Here is a 24,951-nt window from a genome sequence, read left to right on the forward strand (position 1 = left end):
GATTCGACTACTCTTAAACCTATGATGAAGCTTTCTTTGTTTCCGTAGTACCTTTCGTACATGATTGTTTTACCACGGTGGATCTTTCCCCTCGCTTTGGACCTTAGTCGGTACGAACTTATCTAAGGCGTACTGGACGATGTTTCTGAATTTTTTCCATTTTTGTTCCACATCCTCTTCCTCAGAAATGAACGTTTGATGGTGGTCACTCAGATATTCTGCGATTTGTGCCCTATCACTCTTGTTAAGCAAATATATTTTCCTTCCTTTCTTGGCATTTCTTATTACACTTGTAGTCATTGATGCAACCACTGACTTATGATCACTGATACCCTCTTCTACATTCACGGAGTCGAAAAGTTCCGGTCTATTTGTTGCTATGAGGTCTAAAACGTTAGCTTCACGAGTTGGTTCTCTAACTATCTGCTCGAAGTAATTCTCGGACAAGGCAGTCAGGATAATGTCACAAGAGTCTCTGTCCCTGGCTCCAGTTCTGATTGTGTGACTATCCCATTCTATACCTGGTAGATTGAAGTCTCCCCCTATTACAATAGTATGATCACGAAACTTCTTCACGACGTTCTGCAGGTTCTCTCTGAGGCGCTCAACTACTACGGTTGCTGATGCAGGTGGTCTATAGAAGCATCCGACTATCATATCTGACCCACCTTTGATACTTAACCCAGATTATTTCACATTCGCATTCGATAATAACTTCACTGGATATTATTGAATTCTTTACTGCTATAAATACTCCTCCACCATTGGCGTTTATCCTATCCTTGCGGTATATATTCCATTCTGTGTCTAGGATTTCGTTACTGTTCACTTCCGGTTTTAACCAACTTTCCGTTCCTAATACTATATGCGCACTATTTCCTTCAATAAGAGATACTAATTCAGGAACCTTGCCCTGGATACTCCTGCAGTTTACCAATATTACGTTAACTTTTCCTGTTTTTGGTCTCTGAGGACGGACGTTCTTTATCAACGATGATAATGTCCTCTCTGGTAAGCCGTCAGGTATTTTATCGTTTCGCCCAAGGGGGGGGGGGGGGTCCCTCTAACCTAAAAAACCCCCGTGTGCACGCCACACGTACTCTGCTACCCTAGTAGCTGCTTCCGGTGTGTAGTGCACGCCTGACCTGTCTAGGGGGGCCCTACAGTTCTCCACCCAATAACGGAGGTCGATGAATTTGCAACCATTATAGTCGCAGAGTCGTCTGAGCCTCTGGTTTAGACCCTCCACACGGCTCCAAACCAGAGGACCGCGATCGACTCTGGGCACTATGCTGCAGATATTAAGCTCAGCTTGCACTCCGCGTGCGATGCTGGTTGTCTTCACCAAATCAGCCAGCCGCCGGAAGGAACCAAGGATGGCCTCAGAACCCAAGCGGCAGGCGTCATTTGTTCCGACATGTGCTACTATCTGCAGCCGGTCACACCCAGTGCGTTCAATAGCTGCCGGAAGGGCCTCCTCCACATTACGGACGAGACCCCCCGGCAAGCACACCGAGTGCACACTGGCATTCTTCCCCGACCTACCCGCTATTTTCCTGAGGGGCTCCATAACCCGCCTAACGTTGGAGCTCCCTATAACTAATAGGCCCGCCCTCTGTGACTGTCGGGACCTTGCCGGAGAATCGGCCACTGGCCCAACAGGCGAGGCATCCTGTGGTGGCTCGGAAACGATGTCATCACCACTAGGAAGCACCCCGTACCTGTTGGAAAGGGGTAAGGCAGCTGCCACGCGGCCAGATCCCACCTTCGCCTTTCGGCCAGGCACGCGCGAGCCCACCACTGTCCGCCATTCACCCTGGAGTGATGGCTGACCGGTAAGATGCTCACTGCCGGAAGACACAGCGACATCAGGAGTTCCATGTGATTCCAAGGCCACCGAAGTAGGCATAGGTCTCACCACAGTTGCCCCAACGCCACTACGAGCCGACGCCTGCGCCTCGAGCTCGATGAGCCTAACAGACAAAGCCTCCACCTGCCCCCGAAGAGTGGCCAATTCTCCTTGCGTCCGCTCACAACCACCACAGTCCCTACACATGACTATGTTTACCCTACTCTATACGGTGACAAATTCCCAAGATAATCTTCTGATGAGCTACTCTGATAATCAAGAAACACTCACTGAAATACGAGACGCGAAAACTACGCTAGGTTTTCCCAGAAAAACTATTTAAAGGCTAAGCGCAGCAAATAAGTACAAAAACGCTTTATACAAACAGTACTCGCTGCTGCTGGTGCTCTCGCTCTGGCTGTCACAAGACAACTGCTGATTCAAGTGACTAGTGGCTAACGGCCGCGAAACATCTCTACTCCTTAAAATATTATCAGGGTTCAACATTGCCTTTCTACCAAGTAACGGGTGTCTCTTTGATTCATAGCTCCAGTCAGTAACAGCAAAGATCTGGGAGCCAATATAAATCAACATAGAAACTACCTCCACTGTTTCTCCTCCTAGATGCCATGAAGTCGCAGGTGTAATTTCCTTGACATTCAGCATTAGGCCAGCCTTTGCACTTCTTCTTTCACCTTAATACCAGGGTCTTTAACTCGTCTTCATTTTCTGCCACCAGGGTGGTTTCATCTGCATACCTAAAGTTATTTATATTTATCCCAATCATTTTAACTCTAGTTTCTCCCTCATTTAACACAGCAGTCATCATTATCCGCTCTGCATACATATTGAATAAATAAGTTGACAATATACAGTCTTGCCATACTTGTCTCTTATTGTCCCATTTGATTGCTCCATTTGGGGGGGGGGGGGGGGTGATTTGAAGATAGAAGCCAATTATTCTGTGAAAGCCTACTTATGAAGTTTCAAGCTAAATTGAGTAGTCTGGGAATGTATCCTCCTCAGTGTCACTTTGGTGGCGACTGCGAAAATAAGATAAGATTAATTACAGTGCACACACAGGCATTCAAGTGGTTCTTCCTGCGCATCATATGTGAACGGAACAAAAAGGAACCTCAATATGTGGTAAGACGCCATGTATGGTCCCTAACGGTTTGTCGTCAGTGGGACGCTGCACGAGAACAAACCTCTTTCCGTAATAACTATTCAAACAATTTTCTGCATACACCCAGTCGAGGTTCCCTGTTACAGGCACACTGTAATTCTACTATGTGCTGGCAATTGCATACCATACCTGCACCATACATTTTACAAAATGTCCGTACCCTGTCTTTGAGAGACATTGAACTTTATACCTCTGAACTGACACAATCATGATTACTCCACGTTGACGCAGTAAAGCAAATGGATGCAGTAACCAGTAGTAGTGGCACTGTGCAACTAAGGGTGCAGTCAGCATTGTTTCCAGATTCCCCTCCTCCTCCCCTATCACATCATGCAACATTGCCAGATTTCTCCCCTCACCCATGTGACAGGCCAATGGCCTTGTGTATAAAATAGCAGGAAAAGAAAAAATAGCAGGCATTTCAAAAAGTATAGGGTTTTCAACATTCCTGTGGTGTCACAGTTGAGTGTTCAGGTAGGATAATGGCAAACACAAAAATGTGGAGTGATCCATGTGATTGAAAATCGGAGAGGGTGGACATGGGATAGGAGTGCAGACTGCCCTGTTCTCAGATTTTGTAGGATTTCCCTAACCCTATGACTTCAGAGTCCAATATGCTGGATCTAGGACTATGGGTGCAGCTGGCGTGGTTGTCAGGTCAACTGACCCAAGTTTAAAGTAGCAGGAAATTCAAAAATCGATTTTCATATGACATTAAAGTTCGCTCGCCTTAAGTTCAAAAATAGTGCAGCCTGTATATTTAGACAATTTGCCCCCATACATCTGACATCAAAACTTGACATCTTGTTTGGAGTGACTTGGCCGAAGTCCAGTTGTGCTACGTTCATATTTAATGTTTAAACATCTTCCACGGCTGCTGGTTTTATATAGGATAGGAATGATTGTCTTCATGTAAAAATAAATGCAGGAGAATCTCTTCAGCTCATATCTCTAAGGGCCACTGCAGTCACCGACCACATGCTAACAGTACCTCGCCTACTGCTCTGCTGGTCCTGCTGCTGCACACTGCCTTATGTGCCCCCATGGACAACATGCACAGAATCCTAAGTTTAGAAACCTAGACCCCCATGTATTCTAAATATAAATTGGTGGGAAATTCAAGTTTAAAATGTTGTAATAATGCAGTTGTCCTACACTCCCCCCTCCCACTCCCCCTCACTCCGCCGCTGCCTGCCCCACAAACCATGGGCACTGGATCTCAGGTTTAGAATCCCCGAGCCCACTCGTCCTAAGTTAAAAATTGTGGGAAATTCAAAATCCAATATAGAAGTTCCCATTTCACGCACTAATATGTTGTCTGTTATAGTACTGCAGTCACCCTCACAACCCCTCTGATGTCACAGCTTATGTGACCTGTGTTAAAATATGGTGGGGAAATTTGAAAATACCAGCAGCACAGTTATGCTTTGGCTCATATTAAAAAATTGTGGAAGATGTAAAAATTGTCCTAAGTTTAAAATGACCAATGGCCCACTCACAGCTTCTATGGGAAAATTCAAGTAAACTAGTCCTCTCTGTCACTGCTCACCACTTTTGTCACATAGAAAAAAGTGACTGATAGCATAAATAAATATATATCAAACAGTTGGAGGGAAGTAAATATTTGATCATGCTGATCTTCCACAACTGATCAATATGAATGTTCAGAAAATCACCTCAACTCTTGTTTTAGATGCTTTTTTGATTCAGTTCTATGTGAATATCCTTCGGTGACAAAGTGGCACAAATGTGCCAGTGTCATGACTTCAAATGCTTAATTGCCCAATAAAAAGATGAATGCGATAAATACAGTATTCCACTACATTTGCTGTGCTTGGTTGTTGCATTCCAACATGTGACTTTCAGCATTTTATTGGGTGACTAACCATTTTAAATCATGACACTGACTCTTTTCCGCCACCTTATCCCTGCGTATGAGCTTATTGAGTTACTATGTGCCTGCAGCAACTTGCTCACCTTCCTCTCACTAGTACTTTGTTAATTTTACTGAAGTGAATTACTTCAGTAGATGTGAATGTTTTTTGTTATATTATGTATTGATAGTATAGATCTTTATACTGTTGTTCTATAAATACGAACTATTACTACTGAAAATAAAAATTATATAAAATGGAAAAGGCCTACTATCAATTATAGTATTTATGTTGTTAGTTGCATGGCATGATTTAGTACAATTTCAAAATGATAAAATGAAGTGGGCTTAATTAGTAGTAAAGAATTGCATTTTAACTGTAGTTGAATGAACCAGCTTGCAAACTATGTGCAGCTGAGGTACACTTGGCAATGTGCAGTTGGCAATGTGAATTGCAGTATAATAAAATGCCTCTCCAAATGTTCCCTTTGAAATACTATCAATAAATTTGGCACACAGTTAACAAATAGTGTAAGACCCATCCGAATTTGAAATTTTCAGAATTATATTAAGTTTGGTTAGGGAAATTCAGTATTTAATGCATTTGGTTGAGTAGTGCCTACTTTAAAACTTACTATAAACTGAATGAAATGGTATATGTTTTACTGCTTCACCTCAAATGGTTTTTGAGATATGACAATTTTAAAAATTCGAAATGGGATAAAAATCACACAATTTTGGAAACAAATAATTTAGAAACAAAGTATCCAAAAACTCTATAATTTTTTATTTATTTTTTTATCTTTTTTTATAGCTGGGCTAAAATGACCAATAATTGCAAAATAATAAATCATCAAGGTTCGTTTTCTTATTTTTTTTTAACTGATTTCACGTGGGGCTGGGCAGGCCCATAGTAAAATTGAGTGTTTCAGACAATAACAGGAACATGGCAGAATGTTCTGAGTTAAACAAAACAACTAGGAAATGTCTTAAAGAGGAAATGATAAGTTTCAGAAAAAAATTTGTGAGAAAACAGTTGAAAACAAAGCTGATAGTTAGGTTGGATAGATACCATATTTCAATGAAAATGACAGTTATTGATAATATAATGTAAATGGCTAGATAAAAAAAATCTACTCACCAAGTGGTGGCAGGGGCACACACACAAAAGGATGTAAAGTTTATAAGCTTCTGGCAATAGGGTTGAAGGGGAAGGAAGAGGGGTGAAGGAAAGGGAGTGAAGAGGTTTAGGAAAAGGGGTGCAGCTCAGAAAAGTCACCCAGAATCCCAGGTAAGGGGAGAGTTACTGAATGGGATGAGAAGAAAAGACTGATTGTTGGAGACTATTCCGGATGAGATTTGAAAACCTGAGAGCTTAAATGTGGAAGACAGGATAACACGCAAGACAGAGATTAGTTCTAAAATGTCATGCACGAGTTAATAAGAGTGAAACGCTGAGTGCACTGTATGTAACAGCGGTGGGAGAGGGGTTGGTGAAAAATAGACAGGTCAGAAAAATGAAAGATGCAGAAATCTAAAATGGAGTAAGAGAAGGAGTAGTAACTGTGAATAAATAGGGCTGGTTCTCCAGATCCTTTCAAAAAACAACTTCAGAGAACACCACATGTCACCCAGTATTATCCTGGTCTGGAATGTATCAGTCAGCTACTTCGACAAGATCAGGACCTCCTAAAATCATGCCCTGAAATGACATCCATTCTGTCAGAAATCTTGCCCACCACACCTAGAACAGCTTTTCGTTGCCCTCCCAATCTTCGCTACATCCTTATCAGACCCTATGCTCCTTCTGGACCCATCTCCCTGCCCTAAGGCTCCTACCCTGTGACCGTCCCCACTGCAAGACTTGTACTGTTCAGCCTTTTACATCACCATGACTACCACCCAGTTATCAGTCAGATGAATGGGCATAGGCAGTGTGTGTATACAGGCAATACACAATATCCTATTGCAGAGCATGCTTTGCAACATGACAGTCATAACCGTGGTGCCTGTTCCAGCATACGCGCCATCTGGATTCTTCCTTCTTCCCCCAAACACCAGTTTCTCAGAACTCCACTGGTGGGAACTAGCACTACAACACTTCCTTGGTTCTCACCCCCCCCCCCCCCCCCCACCTGTCCTTAATTTGCTTTAATTCCTCCCGTCTCAGCATTTATTCACAGTAACTACGCCTTTCTTTACTCCATGTTAGTTTCTACATCTTCCATTATCTGACTTATCTATTTTTACAACCCCCCCCCCCCCCACCTCTTCCTACTCCCACGTCTGTTATGTATTGTGCATGATGTTTTAGTAGTAATCTCCGTCATGTGTATTACCCTGTCTTCCACCTTTAAGCACTCAGGTTTTCAAATCTCGTCCCATGCAGTCCCCAACAATCAACTTTTCCTTCTCTTTCTGTCTGGTAGGTGTACCCTGACCCGGGGTTCTGCGTGACTTTTTGAGCTGTATTCATTTCCCTCAAACCCCTCCAGTCTATTTCCTTTGCCCCTCTTCCTTTTTCTTCAACTCTTCTGCCAGAAGAAGGAGCCACTGCCACTGAAAGCTTGTAAATGTTAAATCCGTGTGTGTGTGTGTGTGTGTGTGTGTGTGTGTGTGTGTGTGTGTGTGTGTGTGTGTTTTCCCCTGCCACCACTTGGCGAGTAGATTTTTTATCTATCCATTTACATTAGATACCACATTTCGTCACTTTTGTAGACACACGTAGTAATTTAACCGCTTCCCACTAAATATATTTCTTTATAGCGTTTGAGGGAATGTGTGTTACTACTTATCTATGTTCCTTGCATCTACACCAGCTGTAGTTTCTGTTTGTTGTGAAATATAGCTTTCAGGTCAGTGGGAATTATATATCCCACCAAACAATGGTGTTTTAATGGTTATTGGCAAGTATGGTTACCACCAATGTAGTTTCGGAAGGGGCTTGGAAGTATACTTACCACAAAATTAATCTGTCATTTGTGGTCCTTGGGAAGCATACTTACCACCAATTTAGTGGTATCCCAAACCTTTTGAGAGTACGTTTTACCACATCTGTCTATACACTTACGTCTTGTTGTAGTACACACTGCACCAGGTGTATGTAAACTGCTACAACACACTCGAAGTGGGAGATGTTCAAAGAGCAATGTAAATATGTTTGTTTGAAAGGGGAGACAGAAATATAAACAAACATACCAAGGAATAAACTGTAGTGGAAAACAAATTATGACTTAACGAAAAATGAAGTTGTGCCCAGGCCGACATTTAGACAGCAGATGGTGCTAGAGGGACCAATGATGTACATTTCTGGAATTCAAGAGCTACAAAAAGACAGAGTTTATAGGCTAATTGGGCATACAGTGAGAGACTCAGAAGAACTAAAGCAGAAAAGTGAAGAGCTCCTTAAAACGTGTAATATGTGGTTTGGAACCAATGAATTCAGATTCATCACTCTAAAACTGCTAATATTCTTTCTAGACTGCACAGTAATGATAGTATCTCAACTACATTCCTTGGCATTCATTCACTTTGAACACAAAGTAACATGGGCTAATGTATGTGCTGGTGACTCTCCCCGACTTTGAACAGGAGGCACTTAATATCTACATCCTGACAACTTGCCTAGTGTAGTGGTAATAAATTATGTACTGAAACTTTCCTTGTGAATCAGTCTATCTATTAGTGAAAACTGTACCAAAGTCCCTACACAAGTTGCTGAAATTAACCTTCAAATACAGACACAAAAGTGTGGTGGAGGGCTTTAATTCAAAATATGTAAAGCTGCAGTTGATGTGATTTTTCCGATTCATCTATTTGCTAACCGGCCATAGAATTTGCGTTAACGACAAGCTGTTCTTTAACTCTTACTTTGCCTATTTGAATCTTATAGTGTGTACTGTCTAGCAATGTATTGTGCCCAACATTTGTATTTATTACTTGTGTTGCATACAGTTAATTTATATTATCATATTTACATAGCTGCAGTATCATCATGTTCATATACATTGTACATGTGTGTAAAATTCATGACGGCATCTTTAACTTTGTACAACCTGTGTTCTTTTCTCACATGATATCCTGCAAACCATCGATGAAGGGCAACGGCAGATTCCATATTCCTAGGTTTCCAGAAAGCGTTTGATACAGTGTCGCACTGTAGACTGTTGATGAAGGTCTGAGAATATGGATTAGGTTCTCAGATATGAGTGACAGAAAGTCTTCTTAAGTAATAGAACCAGTATTTTGTCCTCTATGGCGAGTATTCATCAGAGACAACGGTATTGTCAGGAGTGCCACAGGGAAGTGTGATAGGATCACTCTTATTCTCGATATACAAAAATGATCTCATGGACATGTTGAACAGCAGTTTATGACTGCTTGTTGATGACACTGTGATACAGGAAGGTGGTGGCATTGACTGACTGTAGGGGGATACAAAATAGATAGAATATCTAGTTGGCGTAATGACTGACAGCTTGCTCTAAACGTAGAAAAATGTAAGTTAATGCAGATAAGTAGGAAAAATAATCTCATAATTTTCAAATACGGCATTAGTAATGAGCTGCTTGATGCAGTTACATCCCTTAAATATCTAGCCATAACATTGCAAAGCAGTATGAAATGGAATGCGCAAGTCAGGTTGGTAGTTGGAAAGGCGAATGCTCGACATTGTTTTATAGCGAGAATTTTGGAAAGTGTAGCTCATGTATAAAGGAGACTGTGTATAGAGTGCTATTGCAGTCCATTCTTGAGTACTGCTAGAGTGTTTGGAATTCCTACCATATCGGATTGAAGGAAAACATTGAAACAATTTGTAGGCGGGGTGCCACATTTGTTACCTGTAAATTCAGTCAACACATGAGTGTCGTGGAGGTACTTCATGCACTCAATGGAAATATCTGGACGAAAGAGGACATTCTTTTTGTGAAACAGTATTCAGAAAATTTAGAAAACTAGCATCTGAAGCTGACTGCAGAATAATTCTACTGACACCAACATACACTTTGCTTAAGGACTGCTAAGATACAAGGAAGTAAGGCTCATGTGGAGGCATGAATGGTAAGTAATTTTTTCCCTTGTTCTGTTTGTGAGTGGAACAGGAAATAACTAATTCATTAAAGAGAATTTTCTGAATCATGGAATCAATCCCAATTTTAACTATTTTTTTTTAAATTAATGAAGTGTCATATTGTCAACATTACCTGCATTCTGAATGTTGTTGTTATACTATCTTATTCCCAAATATTCTCTTTCTTTTACAGCAAAGAGAGTTTGGAAACAGAAGAAGGAACGCAATGCCGATTAGAGGGAAGCCAACAATGGAAATATATAGACCGCCGAGTAAGTAATAAAAAACTTTTATTTTCTGATACAATTCTAGCTACTCAAGCATTCACAATTTGATGGCAGTGTGTGGTAGAAGTCTAGGTATAGTGTCTTTGACTACTAATAAAAACTTCTTGGGCCCCAGGTTTGAACCCAGCCACTGCTTAAATTTTGAGTAAAACTGATCGGCACTGGCAGTCGAAGACTTCCAGCATAAGAAATTACCCTCATTCAGTAAAAGGTGGAAGAGTCAGTGATGATCAATGCCATGAGGATGCAGAAGTCAGTGGAAACAACTACATTAAAGAAACGTAATATGTATTCACACAACATGTGGCCTGTAAATTGGTAAAGTGTCATGAGATCTCTTGATCTCCCCATTGGCAAAAGATTATGGATTAGTTCTTCATTCAGATCTCCACAAAGAGACTGCCAAGGGGGGGATGACCTTCAGAAAAAAATGGAATAGCCAAGTGCCAGGATAACATTTTATGAGTCAGAGTGTGGAATGTCAGAAGTTTGAAAATAGTAGGAAAGCTAGGAAATCAAAAAAGGAAATGCAAAGACTCACTCTAGATGTAGTGGTGTTCAGTGAGTGTGGAGAATTTGAACCTGGTTGTAGGAGAAAGAATTGAAGGAAGGGTTGTGGGAGAATATGGGTTTGGCAGTAGGTATGGGAGAGGAGAAACACTAATTGAGTACAGCAATAAATATCAGATGGTAATAGAGAATACTCTTTTTTAAGAATCACAAGAGGAGGCAGTATACTTGGAAAAGATCTGGAGACACAGGAAGGTTCCATCACGGACGGTCAGAGATTCTGAAGCTGGTATTACATTGTAAGACATACCCAGGAGCAGATATAGACTCGGATCTCAATTTGCAAAATGAAAAGAGTAGACTGAAGTTTAAGAGAATAGTGTGAAAGAATCAATATGAAAGGAAGTGTGATACTTGAAGTAGTGAGGAATGATGAGACCTGTTTGTAATTTGCTGGTGATGTGGTATTACAATTAGGCAATAAGGAACACCTGAGTAGGCAGGTGAAGTACTTCAATTGATGGACGAAAGAAGGAAGTAAAAAATGTTCAGGGAAAGACAGGAAAACAGCAGAACAAATCCTTTAGGAATGAAATTTGGAAGTAAAGGACAGCCATGGTGATATGACTGCAAGAAAGATGGGAAGATATAGAAAAAGAAAAGATGTCAGGTGAGCTGACTCAGTGCATAGAAAAGTCAAAACAACCGTCAGTGAAATAAAGCAAGGATTGTAATTCTAAGATTGCAATGGGATTTCCTGTGATGAATACAGAAGGGAGAGCGGATAAGTGGAAAGAGTACATTGCAGGTCCATATGAAGGGGGGGGGGGCGACTTGTCTGATGACACCATAGAAGAAGAAATTTGAGTCAATGTGGATAATGTAGTGGATTCAGTATTAGTCAGACTTTAAAAGATCTCTGGGAGATTTGAGATCAAGTAATGGATACATAGACGGTGTTCTATCAGAAGTTCAAAAACAGTGGGGGAGGGGGGGGGGGGGCAGAGAACATCAACCAAATGACTATTCAAGGTGGCATGTAGAATCTGAGGCCAGTGACATACCATCATACTTTGAAAAATATCATCTACATAATTCTGAAAATGGTAAGGGCAGAAAAATGTGAAGATTATCGCACAATCAGCTTAACAGCTCGTGCATCCAAGCTGCTGACATGAAAGACTGTAAAAGAAAATAGATCATCTGTTAGATGATGATTAGTTTGGCTTTAGGAAAGGCAAAGGCACCAGAGAGGCATTTCTCACTTTGCACCTCATAATGGAAACAAGACTGAAGAAAATCAAGACACACTCATAGGATTCGTTGACCTAGAAAAAGTATTTGCCACTGTAAAATGGTTTAAGAAGTTCGAAATTCTGAGAAAAATAAGAGTAAGCCACAGGCAGAGTTCGGAAATATGTAATATACAGGGTGTTACAAAAGGTACGGCCAAACTTTCAGGAAACATTCCTCACACACAAAGAAAGAAAATATGTTATGTGGACATGTGTCCAGAAACGCTTACTTTCCATGTTAGAGCTCATTTTATTACTTCTCTTCAAATCACATTAATCATGGAATGGAAACACACAGCAACAGAACGTACCAGCGTGACTTCAAACACTTTGTTACAGGAAATGTTCAAAATGTCCTCCGTTAGCGAGGATACATGCATCCACCCTCCGTCGTTTGGAATCCCTGATGCGCTGATGCAGCCCTGGAGAATGGCGTATTGTATCACAGCCATCCACAATACGAGCACAAAGAGTCTCTACATTTGGTACCGGGGTTGCGTAGACAAGAGCTTTCAAATGCCCCCATAAATGAAAGTCAAGAGGGTTGAGGTCAGGAGAGTGTGGAGCCACGGAATTGGTCAGCCTCTACCAATCCATCGGTCACCGAATCTGTTGTTGAGAAGCGTATGAACACTTCGACTGAAATGTGCAGGATCTCCATCGTGCATGAACCACATGTTGTGTCATACTTGTAAAGGCACATGTTCTAGCAGCACAGGTAGAGTATCCCGTATGAAATCATTATAACGTGTTCCATTGAGCGTAGGTGGAAGAACATGGGGCCCAATCAAGACATCACCAACAATGCCTGCGCAAACGTTCACAGAAAATCTGTGTTGATGACGTGATTCCACAATTGCGTGCGGATTCTTGTCAGCCCACACATGTTGGTTGTGAAAATTTACAATTTGATCACGTTGGAATTAAGCCTCATCTGTAAAGAGGACATTTGCACTGAAATGAGGATTGGCACATTGTTGGATGAACCATTCGCAGAAGAATACCCGTGGAGGCCAATCAGCTGTTGATAGTGCCTGCACACGCTGTATATGGTACGGAAACAACTGGTTCTCCCGTAGCACTCTCCATACAGTGACGTGGGCAACGTTTCCTTGTATAGCAGCAACTTCTCTGACACTGACATTAGGGTTATCGTCAACTGCACGAAGAATTGCCTCATCCATTGCAGGTGTCCTTGTCGTTCTAGGTCTTCCCCAGTCGCGAGTCATACGCTGGAATTTTCCGTGCTCCCTAAGACGCCAATCAATTGCTTCGAACGTCTTCCTGTCGGGACACCTTTGTTCTGGAAATCTGTCTCGATACAAACGTACCGCACCACGACTATTGCCCCGTGATGATCCATACATCAAATGGGCATCTGCCAACTCCGTATTTGTAAACATTGCACTGACTGCAAAACCACGTTCGTGATGAACACTAACCTGTTGATGCTACGTACTGATGTGCTTGATGCTAGTACTGTAGAGCAATGAGTCACACGTCAACACAAGCACCGAAGTCAACATTACCTTCCTTCAATTGGGCCAACTGGCGGTGAATCGAGGAAGTACAGTACATACTGATGAAACTAAAATGAGCTCTAACATGGAAATTAAGCGTTTCCGGACACATGTCCACATAACATCTTTTCTTTATTTGTGTGTGAGGAATGTTTCCTGAAAGTTTGGCTGTACCTTTTTGTAACACCCTGTATACAAGAACCAGTGGTAAAAAGAAGACTGGAAGACAAAGAAAGAAGTGCTCGGACTGAAAAGTGAGACACACTGATTTAGTACCAAAAAGTGAGAGAGAGGTATGTAGTCTTCCACACCTGCTGTTCAATCTATACATCGATGAAGCAGTGACAGAAATAAAAGAAAGGTTCAAGAGTGGGATTAAAATTCAGAGTGAAAGGATATCAAGGCAAGATTTGCTGATGACATTGCTATCCTCAGTAAAAGCGAAGAAGAATTGCTGGCTTATTGCATGGAGTGAACAGTCTGAGTACAGAGTACAGACTTAAGAGTAAACCAAAAAAGACAAAGGTAATGAGATGTAGTAGAAATGAGAAAAGCGAGAAACTTAACATCAAAGTTGGTGATCAATAAGTAGATGAAGTTAAGGAATTCCACTGCCTAGGCAGCAAAATAATCCATGATGGAGAAAGAAAGGACGCCAGAAAAAGCAAACTAGCATAGGCAAAGATTGCATACCTGGCAACGAGAAGCCTACTGGTATCAAATGTAGATCTTAATTTGAGGAAGAAATTTCTGAGAATGTATATTTGGAGCACAGTTTTGTATAGTAGTGAATCATGGACAGCAGGAAAACTGGAACAAAGAGAATCGAAGCATTTGAGATATGGTGCTACAGATGAATGTTGAAAATTAAATGGGCTGATAAGATAAAGAATGAGGTGGTTCTCTGCAAAATCCATGGACAGAGGAACACATGGAAATACACTGACAAGAAGAAGGGACAGTGGTGGGACATGCCCTGTAATAATAGGAGTGCATCCAACAAATGACTGATGTAAGATGCATTTGCTACTCCGTAATGAAGAGGTTAGTGCAGGAGAGGAGTTTATGGTGGGTTGCGTCAGACTAGTCAGAAGACTGATGAGCCAAAAAAGTAAGGAATATGTGTTTAACACATTGACCTCCTGGCCATTAATTTCAGCTGTCAGAATTAAAGCTGTTTTTTATCCTTCCACTACCCTTCCATTGTACTCAAAAGAGTTTTGCTGCACAGGAAAAACTCCCTCACAGAATAAGAGTTTGTGTGACTACTATACCAGCTTCTTTTTGAGACATTCCCCCCCCCCCCCCCCCTCCCTCTCGCCCCTTACATTGCTAGCTCTAAGAATACATGTCTAAGACACAAAATGTGGATGGTGTGATGTTATTAAGTTTCCTCATGGTGAGAGTCACAACTCAGCTGAAACTTATTGATGAGTTGAAAGTTCATGAACGACAGTAAGTCGCAGTAATGATGCATAATACTTGCAGCAAAATATGCTGACTTTCAAGTCATAATAGGCTGTTAGAGAAGAAAGTGTTGAATGGGATTTATAATTAGTGTCTTGCCTAAAACAGACACCCTTTACCCCCAACATTTGAAGATGTGTTGTAGGCTAAGGTTTGATTAGTGCAAATATAATTGATGTCTGAAAAACATTCGTATTACTCTGAGCTTTGGGTTTATGTGCTATTTTTTCCCTTCTTTTTTAATTTTCTTGCATTTTAAATGGAGTAGTATCTCCTTTTTTACAAAAAGACCATAAAGGAATTTATAGTTGGTTTAGTAAAGAAAACATCCTGGCTCTCACCAACATTAGGGATTCCCAGACCATGGTACAAGTACCATTGGTGGTGGTTTGTGGGATTAAAGGGACCAGACTGATATGGTCATCGGTCTACCATTGGTGGTACACAAGGACACATCAGGTGGTATGCAGACAAATAAATAAAACATGTACTGGTAGGCTATACATCAAATTGTTCTCTTACGTCATTTCATTTTTAAAGTAAAATGATAATGAGAAAACTGATTGATAAAAGCAGCTTCTGAATGATGAAGAAAATGGGTTTACCACAGAATGTTCGTTTTCGACTGTATGCAGGACACAGGAAGGACGGACTGTAACCACCCCATTCCTCCATTCATTAGTAGTGCCTGGGTAGGCAGGGAATGTTTCGTCTTGATTTGACATTGGTGATATTTTGATTGGGTCTTGTCATTGTTTATTTGGAAGTTTTCATGCTGTTTTGCAACTGCTGTCAGCTAATGTGTCATACCAATGTGTGGCACTGCAGTAGTAATTATGCAGTCAACTGTTTATCACTCTTATTGTCACTTTGTTCGGTGATACCCTAAATGGCAGTGTGTTGTGAAGAAAGTTTGAATTTGAAACAGAGAGTGTGCATATTACAATGAGCTGATTCTTCATTGCTATAATTATGATGTGGGATTTATCTTTATTGTGTGACTTAATGCCTAACCACAGTCATAATGAAGCGACTTGCAGTTTGGCATTACATTAAAGGCTGGTACAGAAACCAGTGATGAACCAATTCTCCAATGCATTGTATGCTTAGAAACACAGTCAAATCAAAGTAAGAGGCCTTTTTTATTCAAACGTCATCAAAGTTCTAAGAACTCTGAAGTAGATGGTAAACATTTGCCGTTTTCAGTTGAGATATGCATTTTGTAAGAAAGAATCCTAATGTGTAGCAAATTTTACTAAAACTGATACTAGAAGAACTTGATAAAAGTTAGTTTTAGAACTGCAAAGGAATCAAAACCTCACGCAGTTGGTGAGTCTCTTACCTTCCACAGCTAGACACATTGTCCAAGTGGTTTTAGCATAAAAAATGCCCAAAGATATGCAAAAATTCCATTATCCTATTATGTGGTTCAGTGGCTAATGAAGACCAGTCTTCAGATGTTGAAGAAACGTTATAACTGCAAAAGTATGCTTAGTTTGTTCTTCAACAGACTCGAGTACAGTTGTTACAAACATGGCACAGTTACTTGCTTTTGTACATGATGACTATGATGATGATCTAAGAGTTTTTATTTTGCAATCTGGTTGAGTCAAATGCTACAGCAGAAAAGATTTTTAGTATTATTGACTTCTCTTTGTTAAAAGTACTTATTCCTTGACAAAAACATGTTGGAATGTAACAATACCAGAGAAGGAAAGTTGCTACTCACCATATAGCGGAGATGCTGAGTCGTGATAGGCACAGCAAAAAGATTCACACAATTATAGCTTTCGGCCATTAAAGCCTATGTCAGCAGTCTCCGAGACTGCAGACGTGTGTGTGTGTGTGTGTGTGTGTGTGTGTGTGTGTGTGTGTTGTGCCTATCGCAACTCATCATCTCTGCTATGTGTTGAGTAGCAACTTTCCTTCTCTGGTATTGTTGCATGTTGTTATTTGTGTAGATGGGGCAAGACAATATATTGTCACCTGACAGATCTGGTAGCAGAAGTGAAGAAAATTACCCTTAATTGTTGAAGCACACACTATTTAATACACCAAAAAGCACTGGCTTCCAGGAATATGCCTGAAACTCCTGTTGTTGTGGCAGACACTGTAAAGGTTATAAACTTCATCAAGCCAAGGGCTCTAAACTCACGGCTATGCACAATATTGTGTGAATACATGAGGGGTAAATTTAAAAATTTGCTTCTTCATACTGAAGTAAGATGGCTCTCTCATGCCGTGAAGAATTTTTTCGTTGATCAGTGGTTATTGTTTAGCTGATACATTTGGCAGGGTTTACATTTTGAATGTGGGACCACAAGGACAAGGCACAACTACTTAGGCAGGTAACAAAGTAGCAGCTTTCAAAGAAAGTAGACTTGCTTTAATTCAGAAGTACAGAACAATAACTTTTTTACATTCCATAAATTTTTGAAAGACAATGAACAAGCTCACATGGAAGATTTTTACATATTTATTGTATTTTTATAAAAATATTATATTTAGAGATTCTACAAAAAAGTTTTGAAAAGTACTTTTACAAAGATTACGCAAATTGTGACTGGATACAAAATCTATTTTCGGGAAAAGTGTCTAAAGAAGTACTCATGAAAAAAATGACTAGCAACATATCAATGGTAGATGCTTTCAAAAAGAAAGCGCTCCTCTCTTTTTGGATGTGAACAAAAACGGAATAGCCTTCTCATCAGTTTTTGAAACCATTTGCTATGAATTACATGCATGAAAATTGGTTTTCAGAATTGTTGTATATTAAAAATAAATATGGAAACAGACTTAGTGTGAAAGACTTGAGAATTAAGTTGAACTCTATTGAGACAGACTTTGAAGCTCAGATTCAAGATAAACAATAATATGCTTCCAGCTGAAACACATATATATTTTTTCATCAGAATCTAAATTAAAAAACTGTCGAATGACTAATTTTGAAGTATGATTTACCATCAAAGTTTGGTTTGATCCAACTATTTTTTAACTTCTAATTTTTTGTACACAGTTCAGTTTATTACTCTCTTGTGCAGCTGATTGATATTGTTTGTGATGTAAAATTAGAATTTATTTTAAATGTCATTCCTCTCTTGTTCATTGTGTATTTGTTTCAGAACTGGTTTAATTGAGTTTCATATTATTTGCTACATATAAGTACCACTTGTGAACAGGAATGGAACAAATCTGTAAATCAGTGCTTCCATGAAACATTATTATTTGTGTGTGTTTTCAGCACTGAGCACAAAGGAAAAAATTATACCCTCTCTACTCTTCCTCACCCCTGTGTCATTCATTGGTCAATCTTCTGCACAAACACCTCCCCCCCTCCCCCTCCCCCTCTTAGCCTCTATAGTGCCACTCCCTCCTCAACTGCACTGTGCCTTCATGCACCTGAGTTTATTAAAAAGTAAAAAAGTTATAATGGTACACTTAAATTTCTAAAAATGTTAGATGGTACACAGTGACAAAAAGTCTGGAAACCACTGGCCTAGATCACTTGGGAACAATGGAAATTGTTGCCATTTCAGTTGGAAACTGATAGGAAACCAGTTGTCCTAGCATTTAAGCAACACAATTTTTTTAGTGTGTGGAACATTACTTGTATTTACCAAAGTTGCAGTTAGATTACATTGTGGAATAAGATGGTTGTTGATGATGCCACGGTGGTCAGCTGTGTTTCTGGACGTTCCTGCCATCAGTGATTTTTTTCTCTCACCTCTCTTGCTTTTGTTTTCCTTGTAAGAAAAAAATTGTTGATTTGCTATATTATGAGGGTAATCCCAAAAGTAAAGTCTCCTATTTTTTTATAAGCGCATAACTCTGTTTGTGTGGCAGTTGGTCACACTGTTACAAAGAGTGCTTCACGCGCTGTGTGTAAACATGCTCACACCGCGCTGAGGCGCTCAGTCTTGGCTTGGCAGCCATTGAGAATGGAGCTCCTGTTGGATGTTATCACCAAGTGTGAATTATGCGAAGTTATTCGGTTTTTGAACACAAAGGGCACTGCGCTGATTGAAATCCATCGCCAATTGGTGGAAGTGTATGGTGAGTCGTGCATGGATGTCAAAAATGTTCGTAAGTGGTGTAGAGAGTTTTCAGCTGGTTGGACCGAAATTCACGACGAACAAAGGAGTGGGAGGCCATCAATTTCTGAGAAGACAGTGTTGAAGGTCGAGCAAAGCATGTGTGAAGATCGGCGAATCACCCTGGATGATCTCTGCACGTTGGTTCATGAGGTTTCCCAAAGCACCACTCACAGAATTTTAACGGAAACATTGAACTACCGGAAGGGGTGCACAAGATCGGTGCCACGCGTGCTGACTGAGGACCACATGTGGCAATGAGTTGATACTTTCCACGCATTTCTTCACTGCCTTGCAGCCAAACAGGACAACTTTCTGGACTCAGTAGGCATGGGTGACAAAACCTGGGCATACTACTTTACACCTGAGACCAAGCAACAATCATGCCAGTGGCGGCATCCTTCTTCACCAAAACCGCGGAAATTCAAATAAACACAGTCTGCTGGTAAAGTCATAACAACCGCTTTTTGGGATCGGAAAGGGATATTATTGGTCCAATTTATGCCCATTGGGATCACAATTAACGCTGACAGGTACTGAGGGAGACTGAAAAAACTCACACTGCAATTTAGAACCGGAGAAGAGGAGTGTTGAGCAAGGGCGTACACATTCTCCATGACAACGCTCGCTTACACATCGCTTGGCAAACCGTTGCTCTCCTGCCACAGTTTCAGTGGAACATAATCACGCACCCACCCACCCTATAGTCTTGACTTGGCACCCAGTGACTATTACCTGTTCCCTAGGTTAAAAGAACATTTGGCCGGGAAACGATTCAGCTCTGATGACGAGGTGAAAGGAGAGGTTCATAACTTTCTCAACAACATGGCGGCGAGCTGGTATGACATGGGCATACAAAAACTCCCACAGCGTCTACAAAAATACATTGACAGAAATGGTGATTATGTCGAAAAATAGCTGTAAACTGATGTAAACCATTGTAGAAATAAACAGGTCTATGTACTTATAAATAAATAGAAGACCTTACTTTTGGGATTACTCTCACAGGACACACATGAAGGAAGATTAACCTCACTGATGATTCACTGGAAGTGAAAAGTGGGCAAGGAAGTGTGATTTGTTGAAATTATGGTTTTGTCACCCTCTAAGCCCTGATGATTTCATGAGCTAGTAAAATTTCTTGTGGTCTCCGATTTTAGTGATTCAAATCTACAAGGCAAGGCCAAATAAAAGTGTCTGAGTAGTAGGCTACTGCCTTTGTCTCCCTTTGGATGGTTTTTGGAAGAGTTCTGTATTGAACTCCTATATTAACTCTTCTTAATACAATCTCATTATGTCCATTCACAATAACTTTCACAGTCTTCAGGACGTGTTGTATGACAGAGTAATCTTTACATCATCCTAGTTCAGATAAGATTCAAAAGACAATTCATTACATCTTTTGCTTATCTCAACAATTACATTTTCTCTGTGGCCGCAAACACCTCCAAGCCTTGATGTCAAGGAACAAGCAGCCAGACAACAGGTAGAGACGCTAACTCACCATCCTGCCTTGTAGATGTGATGAGCCAATTTCTGATGTGATATATTCTTTTATCAAAATTGATGTTCCACTTCTCAAAAGTTAGCTTTATACAGTTGTAACTCAATGAAGTTTGACGCACGTAGGTACAAGGAAGGTAATTTTGAAGAAAGCTTGGCTAACTGAAGAAATTCTTCAGCAGACCAACAAAAGAAAGAAGTACAAAAATGTTCTGAGTAATCAGGAATACAGAAATATAAGTCACTAAAGATTGAAATAAACAGGAAGTGCAAGGGGGCCTTTTGTGAAATTAAAATCAAATGCATAAACATGAAGAGTGCAATGGGAATTCTATTTTTAAACACAGAGGAAAGGGGGAATAAGTGGAAAGAATACATTGCAGGTTCCGTACATGGGGTATGACTCTGGTTATGACATTATTGAGGAAGAAATGGGAATCAGTACGGCAGACATATGGGGGGTCCATGATTAGAATGAAAGTTTAATAGAGCTTTGGAAGACTTGTGATTAAATAAGGCAAAATGGATTGATAATATTCCTTCAGAATTTCAGAAAGCATTGGGGAAATGGCAACCAAGTGATTACTGTAGAATGAGCCTGGAGGCATATCATCAGACATCTGGAAAAGTATCATCCACACAATTTTGAAGACACCAAAAGCAGATGTAAATCAAACAATGGAAAATCCAGGATGGAATGTAACAATATTATGAAAAGGAAAGCTATTTAATGGCCGAAAGCTATAATTTGAGTGTCTTTTTGTTGTGCCTACCTGCAGCTAAGCGTCTCTGCTATATGGTCAATAGCAGATATGTGTGAGACCTTCCAATATACAAAATAATGGAAAACAGAAGTGAGAATCTGTTGGTTGAAGTTCTTTTTTGCTTTAGAAAAGATAAGGCCACTATAGAGGCAGTTCTGAAGTGTCTGATAATGGGAGCAAGACTCAAGAAAAAAAATTGATACATGTTCGTAGGATTTATTGACCTGGTGAAAGCATTAAACAATGTAAAACTCTGCAGGTTGTTCAAAATTCTGTGAAAAATATAAGTAAGCTATAGGGAGAGACAAGTAATGCACAATATGTACAAGAACCAGGAGAGAATGATAAGAATGGAATGAAGTGATTGGATTCAAAAGAGTGTAAAAATAGGGATGTCATCTTCCATCCCAATTGGTCAGTCTGTACATTGAAGAAGCAGTGATAAAAATACAATAAAGATTCAAAAATGGGATTAAAATTAAGGATGAAAGGATATCAGTGTTAAGATTCACTGATGTCATTGCTACCATAAGTGAAAATTAAGAATAATTACAGTACATGTTGAATGAAGTGAACATTACAATGAAGATGATGAAGATAAAGGTAGTAGTGAGTAGCAGTAATGAGATCAGCGATAAGCATAATATCGAAATTGGAAGTAGATCAAGTTGAGAAATTCTGTTGCCTCGGAAGCAGAATAACACACAACGAATAAAAGTAAATTAGCACAGGCAGAGGGGTCAGTCCTGGCCAAGAGAAGTGTAGTATCAAACATCGGCCTTTATCTGAGGAAGAAATTATGACAAAAAGAATTAATTTCGTAATTTCCTCACTGTATTTTTTCCATAATCACAGTTATTAAAGCAGAAAAAGTCTTAGTCATGGAAGGCAGGATAAACCAACAGAACCAATAAAGTCAAAATTTATTGTTGTTGACGAGAGAGATGATCACAAAAACATTTTTAAACATTTTTTTCTGTGTTTGTTGTATAATTTTTTGCTGTTTCTGTAACGTTTATTTCTTTTGTGTTTGTTTTTATGAATATTCTACTTTGCAATTCCTTTGAGAGACGCAAGTAATTTAGAAGCAGAAGAAATGAGTTATACATATCTCTCTTCTCTTCACATGCTATATTATCAGAACCTCAATTTTTGTTGTCAGTTGTAAAGAACTAGAGAAATGGGAGAAAATGTTCATACACCCAAGCACTAGTTTTCGTTAATTAGCCAAAAATGAAAATATTGCCAACTTCATATGATGACACGTGATTTTCTGGATTTGTTACAGATGTCCGAACTGATGTGATGCAGAACGGTACCATGCCACTCAATCCGCGACTTAATGTCCATGCAAAAGAATTTACCATGAAGCATGGAGAACTGACCACTTCCAAGTAAGTGAAATGTAAAAAGAAAAGAAAGGAACCTGCTAGTACTGTTACGCTTTAAATATTTCTGCTACCTCTGATGTCTTATTTTTATCCAAACTGTGACAGCAATATTATCTGTGAAGGATGTAGTAGATGCAGTATGACCCCCCCCCCTCCCCCCTCCTCTCTCTCTCTCTCTCTCTCTCTCTCTCTCTCTCTCTCTCTCTCTCTCTCTCTCTCTCTCTCACACACACACACACACACACACACACACACACACACACACTCACTCTCTGCCCCCCCCCCTCCCCGTCCTTCTATCCCTACCTCTTTTCTTTCTGAAAGGAATGGAATGGTTTTGAAGTAAGAGAACATTTGTTTATTTCACTTTCAGATTGTATTCTTACAATTCATTGCCATGTGTTCTGTCCGTTTTTCTAATTTTATGTATGAATTTTAATATTCATGTTCAGTTTGTATTTCTTATGATAAAGAAGAATGAAAGATAGATTGATATAGCAGATTTTTTTCTCCGTACTTCCTTCAATCCAACCACATACTCCAAATCTAATGAGGTGGCACTGTTGTAAGCACACTGGGCTTGCATTGGTGAGGACGATGATTTAAATCCACATCAAGCGATCCAGATTCAACTTTTCCATGATTTCCCTAAATCTCTCCAAGCAGATGTCAGGATGGTTCCATTGAAAGAGCTTGGCCAATTCCCTTTACCATTCTTGAAACATTCAAAGCGTATGCTCAGTCTCTAATGACCTCTATGTTAATGTTAAACACTGACCGATCGACCGACCTACCTACCTTCCGTCTCTAATGACCTCTCCTGTGACAGAAGGTTAAACTCTTATCTTCCTTCCTTATTGCAGCCCATTGAATATAATAAATAACAATTAAGAAAAATGTTTTAGTTTCACCTAGATGAAGAGAAATGCATTTTATAGTGCAGAGTGTATACGCCATGGGAAATCTGGAAGAAACACAGGAATTTTTTCAGCTGGGAAGAAACCCAGAATTTTTTTAGAATTCCAAGTATTTGTCATTGTTTTAGTTCTCAGTTATATTTTTTTAAATTTTGGCTTGAAAAAAGTGATCAAAGACTTTTACTTTAGCCTGCTACTGCAGGATAAGCCTGTGCCTACAGCAAAATGTGTCAGAGGTTTTAGGATGAATACTATGCTGTACTTTGTAACAACAGACTGCTTTCAGTGAGTAGGATGCCACAACTGTTTACATTTCTAACAGGTTGCGGAAAAATATTGGGAATGATGGTTTGAGAAACATTAGTTTCAAAGTAAATTTACTTTTACACCACATGAATTGTGTTACATGCAAGAATGTGTGGTGAATTTCTTAAATCAAGGAGCATTTGATTCTCATTGAAAACTTAACACTTTGTGGACCAGCCACTTGGACAAATTTTGGGCCGAGAAGAACAGCTATTTATGCCATTATTTAAAATTTTACCTGAACGTTTGTGTTTAGGTCACTCATGATCAAAAAATCTTAAAGGTTAGTTTTTCGTATTTATTTTAGTTCTTTCATAGATCTCAAGTTATGCAATAACGATGCATAAAGTTTAATTATACATCAAAAAACTGCCTTGGAAGCTACTGTGCTGTATTTGTTACACTTGTGATATGAAAATATGTGGTGTACATGTTGCTGCACATCAAATATTGCCCCAAAATGCATTGTGTTTTGCTGGGTTTCATTTCCTAAAGTGCTGGGAAGTTCTATATCGATGGCTGAAACCTTTACCAGTGAATGGACTGATAAGTTTTATAGCCCCAATGGGAAAGCATATTGTCACTTAACACAGAAAAAATGTATTTTCACCCAGGTACAGTGTATTTTCACTCAGGAGAAAGTGTATTTTTAACTGAAAAATATCCCTCCCCCACACCCTCCCCCATACATATACACCGTGGTAGTGTCATTGTTTTGTTCAGTTTTTAGTTTCGTAATTTGTGATCAAGTTTTTCGGTTTCACCTTCACTATAACAAACCATTAATGGTACAGGTCATGGGATTACAAAGTCTTAAAAATGTTGCAAACAAGTTTTGTTTATTGTGAGACCTCTTTGCATTTTCCCTATGAGGGGAGGAGGATTAGTGTTTAATGTGCTGTCAGCAACAAGTTCTTTAGA

The 24,951-nt window shown here is 39.8% G+C and overlaps 1 protein-coding gene across 2 annotated transcripts in view; it reads left to right on the forward strand.

Annotated features, from left to right (window-relative positions):
- The window catches only part of LOC126481012 (uncharacterized), a 513,788-nt gene that overhangs the window by 371,925 nt on the left and 116,912 nt on the right, over positions 1–24,951 (forward strand). For both annotated transcript variants that reach the window (XM_050104472.1, XM_050104479.1), the window contains 2 exons: positions 10,173–10,251; positions 22,705–22,810. In XM_050104472.1, coding sequence (XP_049960429.1) covers positions 10,173–10,251; positions 22,705–22,810 — 185 coding nt within the window. The remainder of the gene's footprint in view (positions 1–10,172; positions 10,252–22,704; positions 22,811–24,951) is intronic.

Source organism: Schistocerca serialis, chromosome 1 (genome assembly GCF_023864345.2).
Source record: "Schistocerca serialis cubense isolate TAMUIC-IGC-003099 chromosome 1, iqSchSeri2.2, whole genome shotgun sequence".
In the NCBI taxonomy this organism is placed as follows: domain Eukaryota; kingdom Metazoa; phylum Arthropoda; class Insecta; order Orthoptera; family Acrididae; genus Schistocerca; species Schistocerca serialis.